Source organism: Ixodes scapularis, unplaced genomic scaffold, assembly GCF_016920785.2.
Source record: "Ixodes scapularis isolate PalLabHiFi unplaced genomic scaffold, ASM1692078v2 PGA_scaffold4__175_contigs__length_147842914, whole genome shotgun sequence".
Lineage (NCBI taxonomy): Eukaryota > Metazoa > Arthropoda > Arachnida > Ixodida > Ixodidae > Ixodes > Ixodes scapularis.
Window position 1 is genome coordinate 63,145,431 of NW_024609879.1, and position 20,887 is coordinate 63,166,317.

Genomic DNA, 20,887 nt, shown 5'->3' on the forward strand with positions numbered 1-20,887 from the left:
TGGCCCAACTTGCTGTGTTTGAGACTCCGTGTTGTGTTGTCTTTTTTTCCCCCGAGTCCCGGGGTTTTGTCTAAAACTTTTAACACTTGTTTGTCTACGTCTGCGTTAATACATCATGCTTCCCCGAGAATCTCTAAATGAAGGAAGGTTTTCATTTTTAAAGATAGCCAATTTGGCATAGGCACAGCTGCGGTTGACATGTAACAGTTGGTATAGGAAAGAAAAAATAAAGAACACATGGTGCGGCTGATTTCAGTGGTTATCCAATCATTGTATGAGTTGTCAGTGCAAGCTTCTTACAGTTATTTTACTGAACCATTGTTTTAATTTGTTTTCCATGGATATGTGCGTGAATATGCGAAGGCGGTGCATTAATATGTTTTCATTTAAATGTGGCAATTAATGTCAACCTGAAACCAACCTAACCTTGAGGATTTCGGAGATGTCGAGCCCCCCCTCTAAAGAAAGACTTCCGGAGCCTCTGGTTGTACAACTCGGCTATCAAGCCGCTCCTGAAATTTGGTAGCGTAGGGGAGAGCTTTCTCGATGAAAGATTGCACACGAACCTTGTGTCGACTCCGCGGAGGCTGGAGGCTGAGTCGCTGAGTTGTCCGGCTGAAATGCAGCCAGCTTCTTTGCACGCACCTGTTCTTTGGTCCGAGAGCACGTGGAAGCGGTGTCCCTGGCCAAAGTATCCAGGGCCTGGAACACCTCAGGTATTCGATGTTCCAGCTGTTGTCGCATGAAGAAGGGTTCCATGTCTTTCCCTTTGATGGTGTCGTGGCATTCGTGGATCCGGGCACATAAAAGACGGCGTTCTGCCTGGTCGATGACGCGATGTCCCTCAGCGGTGTGGACAAAACGCTTGAGCCGGAGGCTCTTGGGCACAAAGCCGAGGTCTTTGCACTTATTGTTAAATGTAAGATGAGACTTGAAGGTGGCGACGGGAGACGTAAGATGTACATACCGCTTTGCGAGCTGACTCTCGACACTTTCGAGCCTAAACCCAAAACGTTCCTGCGTTACGTGGACGACTGTTTCTGCGTCGTTAAAACCAGCGAGGTGGATTGTCTTCTAAAGCACCTGGACTCAGTGGATTTGTCGCTACAATTCACGGTCGAACGCGAAGACAAAGGTTCCCTTCCCTTTCTGGATGTACTGCTAACCAGGAGTGGCAGTGGGCTACTCTGTTTACAGGAAGCCAACTTATACTGGCAGATACCTGGGGTTTGACTCCCACCACCCCGATGTCATAAAGCGTCGGTGGCTTCTGCACTCTTCAGACGCGGCTTCGCCACATGTTCCACAAGGAAAAGCCTCCAGGAGGAAATCAAGGTCGCTACATCGGATCTCCGCAAGAACGGTTTATTCTTCGGATACTCCAGAAATCAAGGCATCCACCCCTAGGGCGGCGCAGCAGTCCCCATTCCGATCGCGTCTGTGTGTCCCCTACATTAGCCGCACCATTCCCGCGTTTATTCGGTTTATTCTTCGGATACTCGAGAAATCAAGGCATCCACCCCTAGGGCGCAGCAGTCCCCCTTCCGATCGCGTCTGTGTCCCCTACATTAGCCGCACCCTTTCCCGCGTCCTCGGTCGCTACGGGATTGCGGTGACTCATAAGCCGGCCGTGTCGACGATCGGTCATCGCCTCCCCCTCCCGAAGGATTGGCCCCCCCAAAAAAGGGCCCAAGGCTTGGTCTACCGCATACCATGCAAGGATTGCCCGGCCTCATACGTTGGCGAAAGTAAGAACTTCGCAGAGAGGCTTATTACGCGAAGAAGGATGTGGAGGCGAGCGCCCTCGCGGAGCACGCAGAAGCAGCCGGCCACACTGTCGACTTTGAGGGAAGCACCGTGCTGGCCTTGAAGAAGAATTGGCGAAAGAGGCTCTTCGTTGAGTCCTGGTTTATCCAGTACACACAGGAGAACGTGAACCGTTTAGGGATGCCGCGAACTTTTTTCGAATCGAAGTTTCGATGGTCGAATCAAGCGGTCGAAAGGTTTGAAAGATTTCGAATTGTCCATATCGTAAAATTCGACGGAAGTCGAATTTTCGAACTTGTTAAGCTAAGAAGTTCGACGCTTTTCGAACCGTCGAACTTATTACGCTAAAAATTCGATGTTTTTCGAACTTTCGAACTTATTGCGCTGCAAAGTTCGATGCTTGTCGAACTTCCGAACTTGACTGACCAAAACATTTGATGAATTTCGAACTTTCGAACTTATTTATCAAGAAAATTCGAAAAATTTCGAACTTTTGAATTTTGAAAAGTCAGAAGTTTGACGAACTTCGAACTTTTAGGGTAAAAGTTCGACGTTCGTCGAACTTCGAAAGACCGGCGGACGGTTTCATTTGAATTCAAGTAGTGAGGTACATTCGTAATTTTTTTTCTCGAACTTTTACACGCGGTGCTACGTTCCTTACGAAAGACAATGCCGTTTGTTTCAATGTTCTGGCATGCTTAGTTTTAAAGAAATAAATTCCCGAAGGGGCGAGGAAGAACGACGGGTTTTTGACGATTATCGTTTGTGCCAGATTTGAAGCGCGCTGTAGCCGAAGCTATTTATGGTAGAGATGTTATACTTTTTTAAGAATGAGTGCCGTCTTAAGATGTGATTATTGTTATTCAACGTGAGTTTCGAAGAAATGTCCAAACATGTATCTACATGCCATTATGCCCTAAACTTGATATTTATTTTCGTCTAAGTTGTTTGAGGTATCGCATTTAAATTAACACCACAAGCAGTACATATCATTGCCATCTGCAGAATACAAAATAATGTATTTATTGTTTTTTCACGTGAAGGAATAAATTAACTCATGGGAGAAGATTTCTAATAGTGTTCAAGTTCAGCGCGTCATTAAAAGAAAACTTTTTTTTTTTTTCGCTTCACGTTCCTGGGACGTGTTTCTTTTAGCCTGTACACATTTTGGTAAAAGAAACTTGTTCCGAATTTCTGAACCTCTGAATATGCAAGAATACAACACTTCCGGAGAATTCTTGATAGTTGTTTTTTCTCCAGCTTTTTATCCCCGCATTTAGTCTCTTTCTTTTTTATATTATTATTGGCACGGGGTATTTAGGTCGAAAAGACATAGCTTTGAACTTCCGAACCATTAAGCATGTGACGACTCCGACGAGTAGTGCCTTCTGACAACGAGTTTCTAACAATGACCATCTACGCAATCTTTTATGCAGTGAAGAGCGACAGTAGCTATACATGTGCATAAATAATTTCAGATTAAAATAAGCTCGACCACGCCCTCTTTCCCCGTATTTTTTTCTTTAATAGTCCGAAATATCTGGAAGGGGGAAGGGAACTGAAGCCCCCCCCCCACTACCCTCTTTCCCCCCGTTTTTCCTCTTCCGACGCCACTTGTCCTCGAGTTGTGTCGGCTTTTTGCGAGGCGATTCCTCCGTCCCAGAAAATAAACCTCCAGGACAATTACAAACTTAACTTAATATATGACAGCGTCACTCGGGCGGCGTTCGATCGGATTACTACCAGCGTGCAAGGGGTGGGGAGGTAGTTTGCCAGGTCGCTTCAAGGTTTTTCTGAGCCTCAACCTCCTGCTCGCCCCTGGCCGTTTCGAACAGGATGAGTCTCGTAAAACAGTGTGTTCGTGTGATCACTACTGCGTGATGCAGGTTAAATATCTCAGGACAGAACGAGCGGATTGGTAGAGACAATTAAGCTTGAGGAAGAAAACGAGAAGGTACGGACAAACACAACAGAAACGAGCGCCTTGTTGCTTTCGCTCAAAGCTCGTTGTTTGTTCGCAAACTTTCTAAAGTGGGTTGGCCTTCAATAATGGCTCCCTTTAAAGCTGCAATTGCAACATGGCCTATTAAACCGTTCACTAACCCTTCGCCTACCGCGAAAATTTCAAAAAAGAAAAGATTTCAAAATATCGATTTTTTATGTGCCTTATACTCTGTTTCACCTTGTGTTGTACCGCAGGAAAGGCTACATGCGCGAGCTCCTTGCTCTACGGCGGCACAAGCTCTTGTGCACCAAGAGCAGCTGCCAACGCTATGAGCTCGCGCTTCTAGCCTTCGCTGCGGTACAACATGAGGTGAAACGGAGTGTATAAAATCGTGGTACCGACACGTGCACCGCTCAAAGTGAAAAAAAAAAAAAAAAGGCAGTCTGCGCGAGCCGGATAACTCGACTAGAGCGCCGCCACCAACTTTCAATACACGCGCCCTCACGAGCTCCCGTTGCCGAGCCGCTCCTGTCCCAGCACTACCCAAGTATTCTAGTACACTGTAATAATATACAAAGGGCTACTCCGGCAATTTCTTCATGGTCCCAGATTTGCTTGAAATTTTGCTAAACTCGCCAAATAACATCGCCAAAATAGTATCCCAAATATTAGGTCAAAATAATGTTTTTTCACGAAGTTCTTGAATTTACAATTTTGGTCCTCACCGTGTTTTTCAAACGGAAAGTCTCTACTGGCTACAACGAAAAAGTGACGTCAGTGGAGGTGCAGGGGTTCACTCTTTGGACTGTAGAATTTGTTCTCAACTGGTTCGAAGCAGTTTCATGGTGTCAAATGAATGCTTTGGAAACTCGCTCCAGTCCCCGCGCTCCTCCACGGATCAAATGATTGGCATATTCTATTTTTTAGACTGCTCGCTCGACTGGCAAACATGCCTTCCACTGACGTCACGGCACTGAATGTTGGTTTTTGCATCATTTTCATTTGCCAATTTCGCAATAACTATTATGAATTTCGCGATACTAAATAGCATACCGGAAAGGCTAAAGGCCGAGGAGTCAAAAAATATAGTTAGTTGAGGTAGCTCAAAAGCGCTTTCGGTTCTATATAAACTGGGGGTGTATAGGTCCGGGTCTTATGTCCCCGAAACTAATGGTACCGGAACAAATGGTCCCGGAACAAATGGTCCCGGAACAAATGGTCCGGAGCTAATGGTCTTGGAACTAATGGTCCCACGTCCAAGGTAGGAAAAATGGTCCCGTAAGAAGACTGTTTTGAAACTAAGATATACCATGCAATATATTTCATCCGTTATGCAATCAGTGATTTCCTGGTGGAATAAAGGATTTCGTCTATGTTTTGAGGCCGGTTACTTTGAAGAAAGTGGTCGGGTATTGAACTTAATTTTATTTATAATCGTCAGAATATTTTCGCAATGAATACTGTCCAACAGTTATCTCCTAACCGTTAATTTAGTGGTCTTATACAATATCGTGGGAGTCATTAAGGGTCCATGTCCCATGAGCGAATGACGTTTTAGTAAACAGCGACATTTAAGCGAGTCAACGTTTTAATGAATAACGGGAGCGCGTGTTAACGCCCCCCCCCCCCCCCCCCTTCCCCCTCCCTCCCCTGCACTGCACTTACACCGTTTCGCGGTGACAGTCTCAGGCGGCTCATTACAAAAATGTGAACCCACTTGACCCACCTGTAAACGCCGCTTCCCGGTGGCCGACTATTCGCTAAAGTGTCTTTCGGTGAAACGTAGGTGCTCGCTAAAACCTCAGTCGATCAAGTGAGTGCCTCCGCCCCTAGTCGAACTGTTGAAGCCATGAAACTCTAATTACTTTCATCTCGTCATGACGCGAAGTGGTAGCACACATATCGAGCGTAGCTCAATGCCTTTATACGTGCATTAGGTTTCCATAGCGCAAAACATTTCTCAGCTTCCCAGAAAAATATAAAAACCGGTCGAATTCGTGCAACCGACAGCCTCGAAATTCGGCGAGTGTTATTGGATATTATCCGATTTGTCCGAAAACGTAGAAGCCACATTGGAGATATTTATCTGGGACCATTTTTTTCTAGTTTGTACTTGGGACCATTAGATCTGGGACTTTGCAGATCATTTCACTGAAATACATGTTAGAAAAGGCTTTGGAGTCATCAAACGTCTCTTGGCTGGCTAGGTCATATCGCTGGCTGCCGGAGGATGAGGAAACATACGCCCGTTTCACATGAAGCGATTTTTGTCCGAAATGGGTGCGATACCTGTCAATCTGCTACTAAACTAGGCTCGCACAGTTGCAACGGCTCTGGGATGGGGTTTCACGAGGTTGGAAAGCTGTCGCAGCGTTGGTGCGACAGCTTTCCAATGGAATGTCGCGGGCTTCGTTCAACGAAATTGCAAGGTGTCCGTTCTTGTGGGGAGTTTTTATCACCGATTATCGCCAAACAACGAACAAGTCGATATGTCGGCTATTAAAACGACATGTATTTCCTACAGTCACTGCAGTCGCTTCATGTAACTCACTCAAAGCCCCATCATAAAGAAATAAAAGTAACGAGAAAAATGACCGTGCAAAAAGCGCACAAACATTGAACGGACATTTTGGAGGCTCGATAGCAGACGAAAATAAAAAGAAGCACGAACTAAACAGGAAAACGTTGCAGACGATAAAAAAAAACACCCAGCAAAACACTCTCCCGGCGTCGACAATCGCTGCCGCACTTATGTAAAACAAAAGAAAACGAGCAAGATGAACAGGTAGCGATCAGTTTTGAAGCAAAAAAGAAAGCAGAAACTTTCACGATGCGATAAAGAAAAGAGCTCTTTAGGAAAACAATCAACTATATACAGAACAAAACTTTTTTTTTTTTCCAGAACAAAATTGGAAAGATTGTAAAAAATGGCGAAAAAGTCGCATCCCAATTTATTGAAGTGCTAACACTCGTATGTTAGGCTATCAGTATTCAAGCTTACATAAATTACAAAGGCGTTCCACTAGCATATATCGCTCGTGCCAGTGCCTTATCGTGCTTGCTTGGGCATTCGGGAATAATCCTGTCAACAAATGCTTCCATAGAAGTATGCTGGTATAAACGTGCCAGTCAGCTTCTTCTATATTCTTGCTTTCATTTTCGGACGATGGGCGCTCTAATCGCACAACTTCAACAGATGGGCTTGTGGTAGCAACATACGCCATACTCCGATCTTGACAAATCGTCCGATGCTGCTTATGTTCTTGGAGCACTTCGGACACTTTGCGATGTGACGCCGCAAGCGGGTTGCGTTTGGAAATTCGTACTTAGCCTTTAAAAAGTGATACCGCCGAAAATAGAGACAAGGACGAAGACGAAATGAACCAACACAAGGCGCACTTGCAACTGTTGTTTATTCGAAAAAAAAAAAAAAAAAAACATCTATAATATAGGCCCACAACAACGTGTCATTCATCACCGTGTCGATGCAAAGCTTGTCCTAATATATTCGAATTCTTTCTTCGATAGGGCAAGTGACGGTATTGCTTTTTGCTGGGACAAGCTTTGCATCGACACGGTGATGAATGACACGTGTTTTTTTCTCTCTCAAATAAACAACAGTTATAGTTGTACTTAGCACAACAAAATCCACACGCAGCTAGTGTGGCCGCAGAAAACACAGCGAATCCGACTCCTCAGACCTAGCAAGAACCACTTCTGCCTTTATTCACGTTTTAACCTACCGCTTAATAAATAAAAAAAAAAAAAAAGAGAGAGAGAGAGAGACAGTTTTGTTGAACAAGTTATGAAATGTGAATTTCGGGCGGCGGCTAGAGTTTTTCTTTCGGGAAGTTATCTAGTGTGATTGCAAAAGGAGGTTAGAAGTTTAGAAGTACTAGGAGAGGGCACGTTGCAATATTGGTGAAGCCTAGTCATAAAAATTTTTAACGATGTTGTGGCCAACGTGACCATAGATCTCTCTGGCTATTGGTGCGCGTGACATGTCACGTGTGGGATGGACTGTTGATTGTAGAAGGACTCCTTGCAGGCTTGCGCGCGCTCCGTCCGGTAGGTTTTATCAGATCGAAGGCTATAGCCTGTTGTGTATTCTAGTACCCCATAGCTAGACGAAGGCTAGCTACGCTCACGTGATGTGGTCACCTTCGCGTGGTGAGTGAGGAGAGTAAGGAGGAAAATGAGAAAAAGGCGAGGCGTCAAGGGAGCATGGCTTGTGGAGGCTACACGGCTGTCGTCATGCCCTCTCCTACGCTTCTATCCTCCTTGGGTGGCACCATCTGGGAACGGCAAATTAACAGCTCTGGTCAATGGAATTTTCGGTAATCTTCAATCCTTTTTTTTTCGGCTTTTAAAATATCAGGAAATGTAACATCTCCATCTATTACGCATGTTTGTTTTCGCAGGCGCAGCACAAAATGAAAACAAGCGAGTTGCAGACGAAATGGGACCGGCTCGAAACAGAAGAAGTAAAAAAAAAAAAAAAAAAAAGCGAAACAACGCAATACAAGCATCTCAAAAGAAATTCGACGGCTCGACCGTTGCCTTAAAAAAAAAAAAAAAAAAAAAAAAAAAAAAAGCTTTAGATTTTGTTGTTTTCGTCCGTTTTTTTTTATCGTTCCCCATCTCAGGGTTTACAAGATGTCGAGTGAAAAGATAAACAGGAAAACAAGGAAACGGAAAGACGCAGCTGCACGTGCAGTGGGGGGAAGAAACCACCCCCAGATACCTAGCAATCTGCGCCCTGGGAGCTGTCCGTGACTTTCGGCGGCGTCTTTAGGAAGACCGCCATCTAGCCCGTCCATTGAGACGTACGGAGTTTGCAAACCCACCCTCCTTTTTTTTTTTTTTTTTTCTTTTTTGTCCGTTTGTCCATTAGTGTTATTGCTTTTCGGTTGTTAAAACATATATTCCAGTTAAGGCCTGACCACACTAGCGTGAACGGCGCCGTCGGGCGGCTCGATACGCTCCCCCGAAGGGGGAGCAGAGTTGCGCATTTGATTTCCCCGCGCCGCCACGCCGCTATTCGCCCAGATCCATCACGTGAGGAGCAAAGCATCCGGTGGCGTCCAAAAAAGCCACCTTTACGTTCGCTCCGCCGACGTTTCTCGCGCCCCGGCGTATGTTTCCCTGCTTTCCGCCTCCTTTTCCTCCTCTCCTGTTTTCCACGCGCGGCGGCGCGCGCGGCGCCGCTATTCGCCAAATTTAGTCACGTGAGGAGCAAAGAATCCAGGGCGTGTGGGAAAGCCGGCGCTTCGGCCACTCGCCGAGGCTGAATGCGCAACTCTGCTACCGTAGGTAGCTATATACAGGAACTCTAGCATCGCCTAAAGTCCCTTGAAACGAAAAACTATCCATGGACGTTACGCTAGGCGGTCTGAAGTGAGTGAGGGGTGGTACCCCTCTCCGCGGGAGTTCCACAACTGAGGTAATCTAACGTTGCCCTTGCCTACCCATGACGTCACTTTTTCATTGTTGCCAGTAGAGCTTTTCACTTTGAAAAACACGATGAGGACCAAAATTGTAAATTGCGTAACTTCGCGAAAAAAAGTTATTTTGTCCAAATATTTGGGTTACTAGTTCAGCGATGTCGTTGGTGTTTTTAGCAAGTTTTTAGGCAGATCGGAGATTATGAAGAAAACGGCGCAGTACCCCTTTAAAGGGATGCTACAACGAAATTTCGTCGCTCATTTTTTAGTCTATATGTGTTCAAAGGAGCAGCATCAGATCGAACATACCAATATCTTGTTAAAAAAGTCACGAAAAGGAATTTTAAAACGAATTATATGATTAGCAAAGAGCACCTGGTGGATGTCGCTAACACCTCGCTTGTAATGCCCGTCTAGGAACCTTGACAGCTAGTGACGGAGGTTCCCAGGCAGCACCGACACGTCGAAAGAACGTCGTAAGAACGTCGACAACTTCCGCGACCCGACGTCGAGAAAACGTTGGAAGTTTGGACGTCACGTCTCTTCGACGTAAAAAGGAAAGCCTAATGTCTGGCCAAAAAGGTCGATTTAACGTCGACATGACGTCCTAATGAACGTCTATGGAACGTTGAGTCCACTTTCCGAGGCAGCACAGACACGTCGAAAGGACGTCGAAAGAACGTCAATAACTACAGCGACGACGTCGAGAGGAAGTTTAGTGTTTTGACGTCACGTCCAATCGACGTAAAAGAGAGGCCGAATATTCGACCAAGAAGGTTCATTTAACGTCGACATGGCGTCCTAATGGACGTCTATGGATCGTCGTGTCCACTCTCTGAGGCAACACAAACACGTCGAAAGGACGTCGAAAGAACATGAACAACTACAGCGACAACGTCGAGAGGAAGTTTAATGTTTTGACGTCACGTCGAATTGACGTAAAAGGGAGGCCAAATATTCGACCAAGAAGGTTGATTTAACGTCGACATGACGTCCTAATGGACGTCTATGGAACGTTGAGTCCACTTTCCGAGGCAGCACAGACACGTCGAAAGGACGTCGAAAGAACGTCAATAACTACAGCGACGACGTCGAGAGGAAGTTTAGTGTTTTGACGTCACGTCCAATCGACGTAAAAGAGAGGCCGAATATTCGACCAAGAAGGTTCATTTAACGTCGACATGGCGTCCTAATGGACGTCTATGGATCGTCGTGTCCACTCTCTGAGGCAACACAAACACGTCGAAAGGACGTCGAAAGAACATGAACAACTACAGCGACAACGTCGAGAGGAAGTTTAATGTTTTGACGTCACGTCGAATTGACGTAAAAGGGAGGCCAAATATTCGACCAAGAAGGTCGATTTAACGTCGACATGACGTCCTAATGAACGTCTATGGAACGTTGAGTCCACTTTCCGAGGCAGCACAGACACGTCGAAAGGACGTCGAAAGAACGTCAATAACTACAGCGACGACGTCGAGAGGAAGTTTAGTGTTTTGACGTCACGTCCAATCGACGTAAAAGAGAGGCCGAATATTCGACCAAGAAGGTTCATTTAACGTCGACATGGCGTCCTAATGGACGTCTATGGATCGTCGTGTCCACTCTCTGAGGCAACACAAACACGTCGAAAGGACGTCGAAAGAACATGAACAACTACAGCGACAACGTCGAGAGGAAGTTTAATGTTTTGACGTCACGTCGAATTGACGTAAAAGGGAGGCCAAATATTCGACCAAGAAGGTTGATTTAACGTCGACATGGCGTCCTAATGGACGTCTATGGATCGTCGTGTCCACTTTCTGAGGCAGCACAAACACGTCGAAAGGACATCGAAAAAACCTCAATAACTGCAGCGACAACGTCGAAAGGACGTTTAATGTTTGGACGTCAAGTCCAATCGACGTAAAATTGGAGGCCGAATATCGACCAAAAGGGTCGATTTAACGTCTGCACGGCGTTCCATATGACTTCTATGAAACGTCAAGTGCACGTCTGAATTACACGAGATCTCAATTAATGGCGAATTACACGAGATCTCAATTAATGGCGTTAAGTCAACGCTTCGAAAACGTATATTTATATTATATTATTTCACCTTCTCTACGTTATATTATTTACGTTATATTATTTCACCTTCTTGCATGCAGAACGTACACTCTAGGCCTACAAAACTTCTGAAACAGCATCTGTTCGACAGGTTTAGGACATCTTAATTATGCTACATGTCTTCATTAGATTACCTCTTTCACTACAAATAAGGAAGCTGTACCGGAGGAGCAATGAAAAAAAATAAACGAAGGATCTAAACAGTGGTTCCAATTGATCAGCATTTTATTGCTCTGTACAAAAACATTGCTTTGTTACAAAATCAGCGATCGCCTTCCAGGGGAGAGGGAGCTCTGGAGCCCTCCATCGCAGTCCCAGCCTGAAAAAAAGGGATGAAAGAAAAATTTGAGGAAGTATAATGATGCAAGGCGTCGCAAAAAGCCGATCGGACATATCAAATTATAAGGCGTATGGGGCAAAGTTAAGAGTGATTGGAAAGTTATCATATTACGGTGAAACCTAAAGAATAAATAACTGTATGCGAGGCCAGTGCAACGAGGTCCCTACCTTTTTTTGCTTCTGCTCCACTCGCTGACGCGCATGCTTCATCCAGCCCATCGTGGTGACTTGGAAGTCCTTCTTTGTTATGGCTCCAGTGGCGGTGACAGCGTCTGAAAAAAGAACATAAAATGAATGAAAAATCGGACAATAAAATCAGCAGTGTTACCCACCATATAAGACGCTAGCAAGTTGCAGTGTGCCAAACTGCACCTTTCCTTTGGCTCCAAACCAGCTATACTGGGACGCCAATTCGTCCGTCAGGGTGGCACGTAGAACGCGGACAGCGGCTTCACGCGTCGTATTGCCTCCAATCTTGGACAGCCATTCAACCTGAGCAAGACGAAACAAAGAATAGAATTGCAAAAAAAAAAAAAAAAATTCTAGAGTAGCATGCGATGAAACACATCCCCGAAAAATGGCCCTCGAGTAAACCAACAGTCTTACAAGAGTTTGGCGGTAGCCTCCTTCAACAATCCGGGACTCTAGAGCCGCCACATCGTCCTTGTTACGAAGAGGGAAGGCTGGCGTCTCCGCAGGTGGCAAGCAGGAGTTCTGGGCTGGTGGTCGTCGCTCCGATTCCTGGAGAGCCTGGATCCTTGCCTTGATCTCTGTCACGTCGGTCTTCAGTTTGAGCAGCTCTCGTAGGATCACGTGTGATATATCTGAAAATAGACATGTGTAAGATGATAACTGGAGGAAAGCGTCTAAAAATCAGTAGCGCGCGATTGTCGGTAGTTTGGTTCATCTGTCAAAATTATATTCCTTCACCGCTTGACTAGAAGGTTTAAAATAGCACTTAAATAGGCTCATACAGTGGAAGCCAGTTGCACTAGGGCGATGTCATAGGTTTAGAAACACTATAGTTTGGCCGGTGTTGACGGAAAAGCATTTCAAACTAATTCGATTATTTTGATTCTGGAGCCCTCAAAGTTTTTTCTCTAAATAAAATTAGAAAATAGCGTCGCAAACTCGAAATGCATGACGATTATAAGTGCCTTTTTTAACGAAAATAGCACGCCCTCGGCTGTGTCTACTCCACAACTCGCAATGGCAAACCTTGTGAGGGGTTTCTGTAATGACTGCAGCCAGGCCGCTGCCCATGATCAGCAACTGTGGAGACGTTCCTCCTGAACACACAAAAAAACAAAGTTTTGCATGACAGTCTGGTGAAGATTTAGTCAAGATAAAAATTGCGAAATAGCAAACGATTGCATGCAAATCAGTGCCTTTCGTTGAAACGCGAGGCACACGTTCTAAAAATGCATCCGATCCGATGTCCGACGCAGCGGTACGACGTCCGAATTTGAGTTTTCCCGTATCAGAACGGGCGAACAGCCCTCCAACGTGCGACCGACATGCTAGATCACACGTTTTTTGTTGTTTTTTTGTCGTTCTAACGCGTGTATGTCTCGCGCTTAACATGGAACTTTCAGCTACGTAACCATATATTACTAAGCACACAGTGAACACCCCATGTTTCCGTTTAATGCCCGTGGCTTACTCTGCATCCGGAAATGGTGGCAGACAACCACGCTCCAAGGATTCATCCATGGAAGCATCCATAGGACGCAACGGAACGATGTCGTCCACCTCGCTCTCCGACGTCAGTTGCGCCGTGCGGGTTAATTTTTCACATTTGTGCACTGCTGTCGCGTAGTCGGCTGGAGAAAAAAAGACATGAAGCAAAAATGGGTAAATATCTGTTTGGATTTTCAACATCAGGGAGAGGATGACATTCAGTTTGGGCTTACTTGCAGTGCATAGAATTGAAACATTATGCAGGGTCCACTCAGCTGGGTCTGGTGCCGCACACGTAACAGCTGCCGCCTGGAGCAGCCTCGTGTTCGAGTACGGGGGCCAGAAGCATTTTCCATTTTTCAACCATGTGCTAGGCACGACGTCGATCGACTTCAGGCTACCATTCGGAGAGTCCACGAAGTCCACAACACTGTACATGCTGATATAAAAATACGAGTTTTCTGTGAATATGGTTATCCAGTGATACGTTAAACAGTATACGTCAACTTTGCGGATAGTTTGCGCTGGAGTATTTTGTTTTCCGGCAAGCTCGGTCTCGACTTCAATAAAGCTTTTCAGAAAATTGAGAACGACACAATATCATGAAGTAATGTTCATGATATTTAATTGTTAAATTAAACCCTGTAATGTTTATAGAAATTTAAGAAGTGCTATAAAAGTCGCGGGAGGGTATACTATCCCGTAGACGACTGTGTTCTTTTTTTTTCTTTTACACTGCTTGTTAACAATTAGAACCGAGCTAATTTTGTAATGCGAGACACCAAAGCAATTTGTTTTGTAAAAATTTTTCGACCCAAAATGCTAGAACGTAATTTGAATAACGCAGAATGGGCTTACCTCAAGAAGGTCGGCTTATTCTCAACGCAACGACAGTCGAACTGGCAGTGACAGTGCGCGTCGTGGAATCACCGATGAGTGAAGATATGGTCCCCGATTGACAGAACCAAAGCGGATGTGCACCGATTTTAGCTTTCAAGGAAGGGCACGAAACCCAACAAAGACCTTCTCTTCTTTCACCCGGACGAAGGGAAACAGGATACAACGGGCGGACTGCCTGGAATTTTTTTTTTTTTTTTTTTGTTACGGTGTGGTTAGGCTAAGTGTTTCATGGCCATTCTTAAGTCTTCTGAGAATAATGTAAAAAGTGTCTACAACACGAGTTTTACTTTAACCGGTGAAGGAAACTAAAGTGGAATGGAGGGGACTTGAAAAAAATGTGACTATAGCCGAACTGCGGGTATTAGCGATAGGTGATGCCCTGTAAAATAAATAGGTAACAATTTAGAGCGGACTGTTTATTTATTTGATACCTACATGGCCCGATGGGCATTACAGGAGGAGGGGACGAAAGAAATTTACAAAAGCAAACGTACAGCAGAACAGCAACAACAAATAACAAGGCAAGCAGGAGAAACATGTATACTGCAATAATATAAGAAAATGAATAACAGCAACATAACCATGTCAAACAGGAGAAACATGCCAATATATACTGCAATAATATGAAACAGAAAATGATTAACAGCGTGCAGAAGTCACAAAAAAAACATCGAACCGACTACAATAACATAATTTCATCAAAAAAAAAAAAATGATCGTACAGTAAGAAGCTCTGCAAGTGAGTCGGGCAGCACATTCCAGTCATTAACTGTCCGCGGAAAACTGTCCGCGGACTGTTGACTATTCGCATAATTACATAAATATTGTGATGCTGGGGACGCAACAAGCAAAGTTTGACAGTGAGGGGTGATGCAGTTGGTCACAGATTAACGTTAGTCGGAAACTCGTTCGAGTGAATTATAGGTAGGACGACAAAAGACGCATTTTTGTGCGGAAGCATCACACACTTGCATGACACTTTTTCAAGTGGCCAGTGTGCCAAGACCGAGAGAGCAGAAACAACATGGACATTCAACTTCGATGACAGACACGGTGTCGCAAATAAAGATTTTTTTGTAGCAAACTTCTTTCCAACAATCATGCACTTGCCGCTGCTGTCTTTTATGATGTTCTGAATCATAACGACATTATCTGAAACCATGCATACATTATTTCCCTTGCAAGTGCTCAAGGTGAAATTAGAGAATTCAACTTTTTTGAACTGTGCCTGTGATGACAGGAGAATGGGTCCCTCGGAATGTTCACCTTTAAGAATGTAGTCACCACTTTCTATGTCGGGAGACGACGACATTCCCATTGTGCGGTTGACCTTCATTTCATGTAGCCTTCTGCTTAGCTGCTGTAGGGGACGGTTGCCTGGTTGCAAGAAACATTTGAGCCGATGGAAATAATTTTCAAACTGAAATGCACTTACGTTATCGAGGCTACCAAACTTTTCAACGTCTTCTGCTACATGCAGGAGCCCGTGCACGTTGTATGAATAGTGTTCTTTACCGTAAAGTGCCCCGAATGTCTTTACAAAGTGGCTTAGGAGCGCTCCAGCATATTCTCGCATCTCTCGCGCTGCACACGTTTTTACTCCGACAAGCAGTCGAATGGCCACGTTAAGGAGAAGGAAGTGGCTGTAATACTTCTTATCAAGGTTGTTGAAAAGAACGATGGGGCCTGTGTAAAGCAGGAATTGGCGAAGCTCTGTCGCCTTCCACCTGTCAATATCATCCAAGCTTCGTGGTTTGCGAGCGAATTCACATGGAATGTATTCTGCGTAGCTTTCAAGCACCGCAGAGATGTGTTTTGCAGTAGATGGTGTTATTCTGCTCCCAAGACGCCCCCTCAACCACAATAGCATCAGCTTTTTTGTTACGCCTAGGCATATCAGATGCATATACTCAAATGGGAACTGGGTGACCAAGTTGAGTGGCAGTCTCACCAGAGGGGTGTCGTGAATGTTATGATCCCTGTCTGTCTTCTCCCGGAAATCTTTGTCCGTTCTTGGCTGGTGAGCTGAACCGAGAAGGCTGACCCGCCCATTCATGTATTCTCCTATAACTCGACATTTTCCGCAGGAAGAGTAGCCGCTATGGCCTTTAATGCCGAGCAAGAAAGCCCTTGCCGGGGCATCGCACACAAACGCCTTAATAAAAAAACTGTAGCGTCTTCCACCATGTTCAATTCCGTCCTTGAGGATTTCAGAAATATCGTCAACAAACTCGGACAAATACTCGCTTACACTGTGCGGCTTTGAAAAACCATGGAAGCAACCAACGATGAAGGGAGCACTATTTGTTATCTGAGGCATGCTGCACATGATTGGCCAGAACTGACTTTTTGAGCTGGAGGACAACGCGACACCATCCACATTGAAAATTAGTTCAAGATGAGCAGGTAGACGAGTTGACCCGTTCCCGGAGAGCACGTACGAAACGCCTTCACGCAAACCATAGTGAGCGTACGCACCACCTCCGATTATTCTTACGGGAGTTGTACGAGGACATGACCGCAACGTTCTCGCGTCTTTCGGCAGTCCGGAAAGGGACGGCACCTTACGGAGCGTTCGTAGAAGTGCAGATGTAGCATCCAATGGTATCTTGTAATGCGTCGACCAGGCTGATAACTCAGGCGCCAGAAATGCAACTTGATCATCTTCGCCAGGCGCTTTAATAGACGGACCGCATTCCTCTGCGATGTTTGGGGGTTCTGGAGTCACATCTTCAAGAGGTGTACTTAAAGCTGGTGAAGAGAACTCATTGCCGCTTTGACTTGAAAAATCAGTCTCTGCTACATCTGGAGGTAGGTCAGTTGAAAAATGATCGCCATTCTGATCAGCCAATAGCCCACCTTGTTGTTGAGGTTGGCTTCCTGGAACGCTAGTGGGGATGAACGCTTGAAGAAGATTTTCCAATTCGGATTTTACTCGGCGGCATTTCTGTCGCTGCCCAACCTCATCATACGGACGCTTTGGACGAGAGACCTTTGAGAGCATTGAAAAATATTCCGTCGTAGACAATCACAGAAAATCATTAGCTGCCGTCCGACTCCCCACAGCGTGTTTTTTTCCAAATAGTTCTCCGGGCGGAAAAGGACGATAAGAGATGGAAAGCAAGACTTGAGGGAAGGGGAACATTTTTTTTTTTCAAGAATGGAGAGGGAACGTTTTTTTTTTTTGTGTGTGTGTCAAGTTTGGGGCGAAACATAATCTCCCATACTCCGTTCACCCCTAAGCTTGCAGTTCGCTGGAGGCTACGTGTTCGCCAGACCAATCTTATCGCTTGACCTCGCTCAACGAACAGCAGTGCGCGGAGAGGGGAGTGGTCACATGGTTCGAGGCCGACAGTTGAGTGGTCCAACGAGCGTGCAGCTTCCACCGCACTGTCAGGTTAGGGGTGAACGGAGTATAGGACAAAAGCGATTTGAGGGGAGTCCTCCGGGCTCGGCGCCACAGTGACCCAACAGGATGTAGCGGTGTTTGCGGACAGAGGCAACCTTCAAACCCAAGATTTGCAAAAAAAAAAAAAAAAAAAAAAGAAGAAAAAGACGTGCATTCCTCAAAAGGTGACCCCGGAAACAAAATAAAATATGTTGCCCATCACCCCTTTGTTACCCTTCACAACGGGCAGAAACAGAGACGGAGATAAGCCAGGATCAATTAAGACGCTAGGCTTGATCGAGCTTGATCAAGATCGAGCAGGAAAGTTACTAATATAGTAGTCCGGGGACCGGGACACAGGAAAAAAAGGACAGTTAACTGGAATTATTTATTTATATTGTGAAAAATTAATTCGGTAACGCTAGTAATTTATCCTTTCGAATTTTAAGAAGCTGCCACTAAATGATTGATAAATTATTTTAGGCATATACTGAAATGTGTTCCGAAAGCTAAAAATCAAGTCAATGGAAAATAAACTGGCATATTATTCTGAACTAAATAAGGGAACAGTGTAAACGTGTCGACTCTGTCGTATTTCAGTCAGCCTTCATAGTTTGCGATTTCTTGGAGGCTGTTCCACGTTGCGAGTAAACTCACATAAAGAGGCCTGCCAGCATCTTTTTACTTTCAAGAATGGCACTCAGAATGAACCTGTGACGTTCGCGACCTATGGAACATGCATTAGTTTATTTCTGCACGTTATAACAGTAGCAAAACATTTAAACAAAACGTGTAGCGCCTCGAAAGCCCGTTGCTTGGAGAAAAACAAAAAAAAACTGCAAACAGGTTGTGACAATTCTTTTTTTTTTTTTTTTTTTGCTGCGATAGTTTGAAGTTTGACAGACTTGAACAAAAAACAAGAAAACGGCGAGGTTCTGACGTCCCTACTACCCATGAAGTCCACCTTCGAAAAAGGAAACGCTGGCGTCGACCTCGCCCGGTTCTGCTTAATAATAAGAAAAATGAAAACCGGTGTCCCATATCAGTCGAAGGGTCCATATCAATTTGCAATATAATGAGCAGCGCCTACCCTCTCAAATCACAGCAAAACAACTAATCCCATGATCCGGTACCGATTATGCCTCTAATATTAGAGAGTTTTCATAGACCGGGATTCGCCGTCCCGCTCAGCTAGCGCGACCGCAAACGAGGCAGGCAAAACTGGCGGCGCGTGCGCAGTAGCTCGACTTTGATCGCGCTAAGCTAGTGGGACGGCGAATCCGGTCTACGAAAACTCCCTATTATCATATTCACGTGCTAAGGTTGGAAAACGACGCTAGAGTTCCGCTATTCACGTCACTGCAGAGGCTGGGAACGAGCCACTACCTGAATGACTGCAGTGGCATTGTCACGACCTTAGGATGAGTGCTCACGCACTGCTCTTGCTTCATTTATGAGCCTTATTACGCATTCGAATTGACCTTTTTCGAGTAAGGAGAGCCGTCTGGGGAGTTGTCTGCGAACTACAATAGAAGAGCAGTCCAAAATGCCTCCGCTCGTCCAAACCCATTGGCATCGTGCCGCTGTATCTGATTTCGGTCCTTTTTATGCCAATACTAAAAAACAAAACATCAAAATAGACTAGATACGCGCGAAGATAGATGCTGAGAATGCTGCTGTCGCCATTTTCGCAGGGCACCGCGTCCCGGTGTCCTGCAAAAATGGCGACGGCGGGGCTGTACGCATGCGCAGAAGCTTACTGGAAAAAGGTCCATTTCACCACCACGGGGACTTTCCATCGTCAGTATCAAGAGCCCGTTGATCCACCGAGGTTTACTAAGGAAAGAATAAACAAAAGAGGTCGCTCCTCTTTCTAAAATTAAGACGCGACAAGAAAGCTTTCGAGTCAGTGGCGTTGTTGGTGTACTGGGGTCACGTAAAAATCCTTTGATGAAATTCAGGCTCTGCGTTTCTTACAAGCTTGAAGTACCGACAACCATTGTTGTGCAAACACGACAGGCACGCAATATAGAGAGCGCAGTTGGAAGAAAATGGCGTTTCGATAACTTTGGCTGTGCACTGCCACTATTTGCTTCAAGGGCTGCATGAGGAACGCGTCCCATGTCTCGTTGGCTCCTTTGACGCTGCCTCCTCAAAGCATTTACATCTTAATTTCGTCACTAATAGTGACTGTCTTCAAAAGTTCGATTACTACATGACAGAAATTGTTAACAAGACAAATAAAAAATCTCAGTTAACCGACTGGTCGTGATGACTGTCGAACGAACAATAAAGTAACCGAAGACTGAGTATTTAATATCCACAGAGTTCTATGGATAAATTTCAAATACAATTCACATCGTTGTAGCTCTTGTTGAAACGTTATTAAAAATAGCTATAATTGTAATTGTGTTGTGTGGGAATATTTATACAGAGTCATGTTTGCCAAATGAAGCGACATTTCTCTACGCTGTAAATAAGCAATTTAGCCAGTGCAATACGACCGCTAGCCTGGGGTCTTCAGCGTGCGTCACGCAGTAGTGAAACACGAACGAGTGCCGGTACGATTATTATAATGCAATTAAATGCAAAGGTGCAAGCGAGCTGGACAAGAATGATGAAAATAATCCCTGGAGAAGGGGAACAAGGGGGACGAAGGACAAACATAAATCTCCAAACACAGCTGTGTTCAGAGATTTATGTTTGTCCTTTGTCCCCCTTGTTCCCCTTCTCCAGTGATTATTTTCATCATGCCGGTACGATGCTTATCCAGATCGGAAACTAACTTTAAGAAAGTCTATTTATGTACCCTTTTGGAAACAACTGGCTTTGAACCTTTCGTTGAGTCGTTTTGCGCCAGTGTTGTGCGCGTTACCGAAAAAAGTAACTAGGTACGTTACTCCTTAGTCGCAAACAAAAGGAACGCGTTACCGACCTACGTTACTTCAAAACAGGGAGTTTTCGTAGATCGTTTTTGACGTCCCGCAACGCTCTCCGCAGCATGCTACGCTACCCGGAACTCTATCGGCAAGGCCACCGGCGCGCAGGCGCAGTAGCGGCTTCGACGTTGCGGAGGGCTCAGCGGAGGGGGAAACACGGTCTACGAAAACTCTCTAATAAAAGGAACGCGTTACCGTTACCGTTACCGTAAAAACGTGACGCACATTACTTTTCCGTTACTTTTTTTTGTAAGAATTAACACGTTTTACTTTTTTGACGTACCTGTATGCATACGCGCCATATTTCAAGGAACATATTATGCCCATGCGGTAACTGAACATAGTTGCCTTATCTTTTTTACGGTACCACCTA

The 20,887-nt window shown here is 45.2% G+C and overlaps 1 protein-coding gene across 2 annotated transcripts; it reads right to left on the reverse strand.

Moving 5' to 3' along the window:
- Positions 1-11,475: 11,475 nt before the first annotated feature.
- LOC120847674 lies at positions 11,476-13,536 on the reverse strand. Of its 2 annotated transcripts, XM_040504024.2 has the most exons (6): positions 13,271-13,536; positions 12,826-12,896; positions 12,214-12,431; positions 11,940-12,099; positions 11,776-11,879; positions 11,476-11,587 (listed from the first exon to the last, which is right to left on the reverse strand). In XM_040504024.2, exons 1-6 carry the CDS (start codon positions 13,486-13,488, stop codon positions 11,531-11,533), a joined length of 828 nt encoding a protein of 275 aa, XP_040359958.2. In that variant the 5' UTR covers positions 13,489-13,536; the 3' UTR covers positions 11,476-11,530. The 2 variants fall into 2 exon arrangements, with proteins under 2 accessions (XP_040359958.2, XP_042149163.1); XM_042293229.1 differs by having other exon boundaries at positions 11,940-12,431.
- Between the last annotated feature and the right edge of the window lie 7,351 nt (positions 13,537-20,887).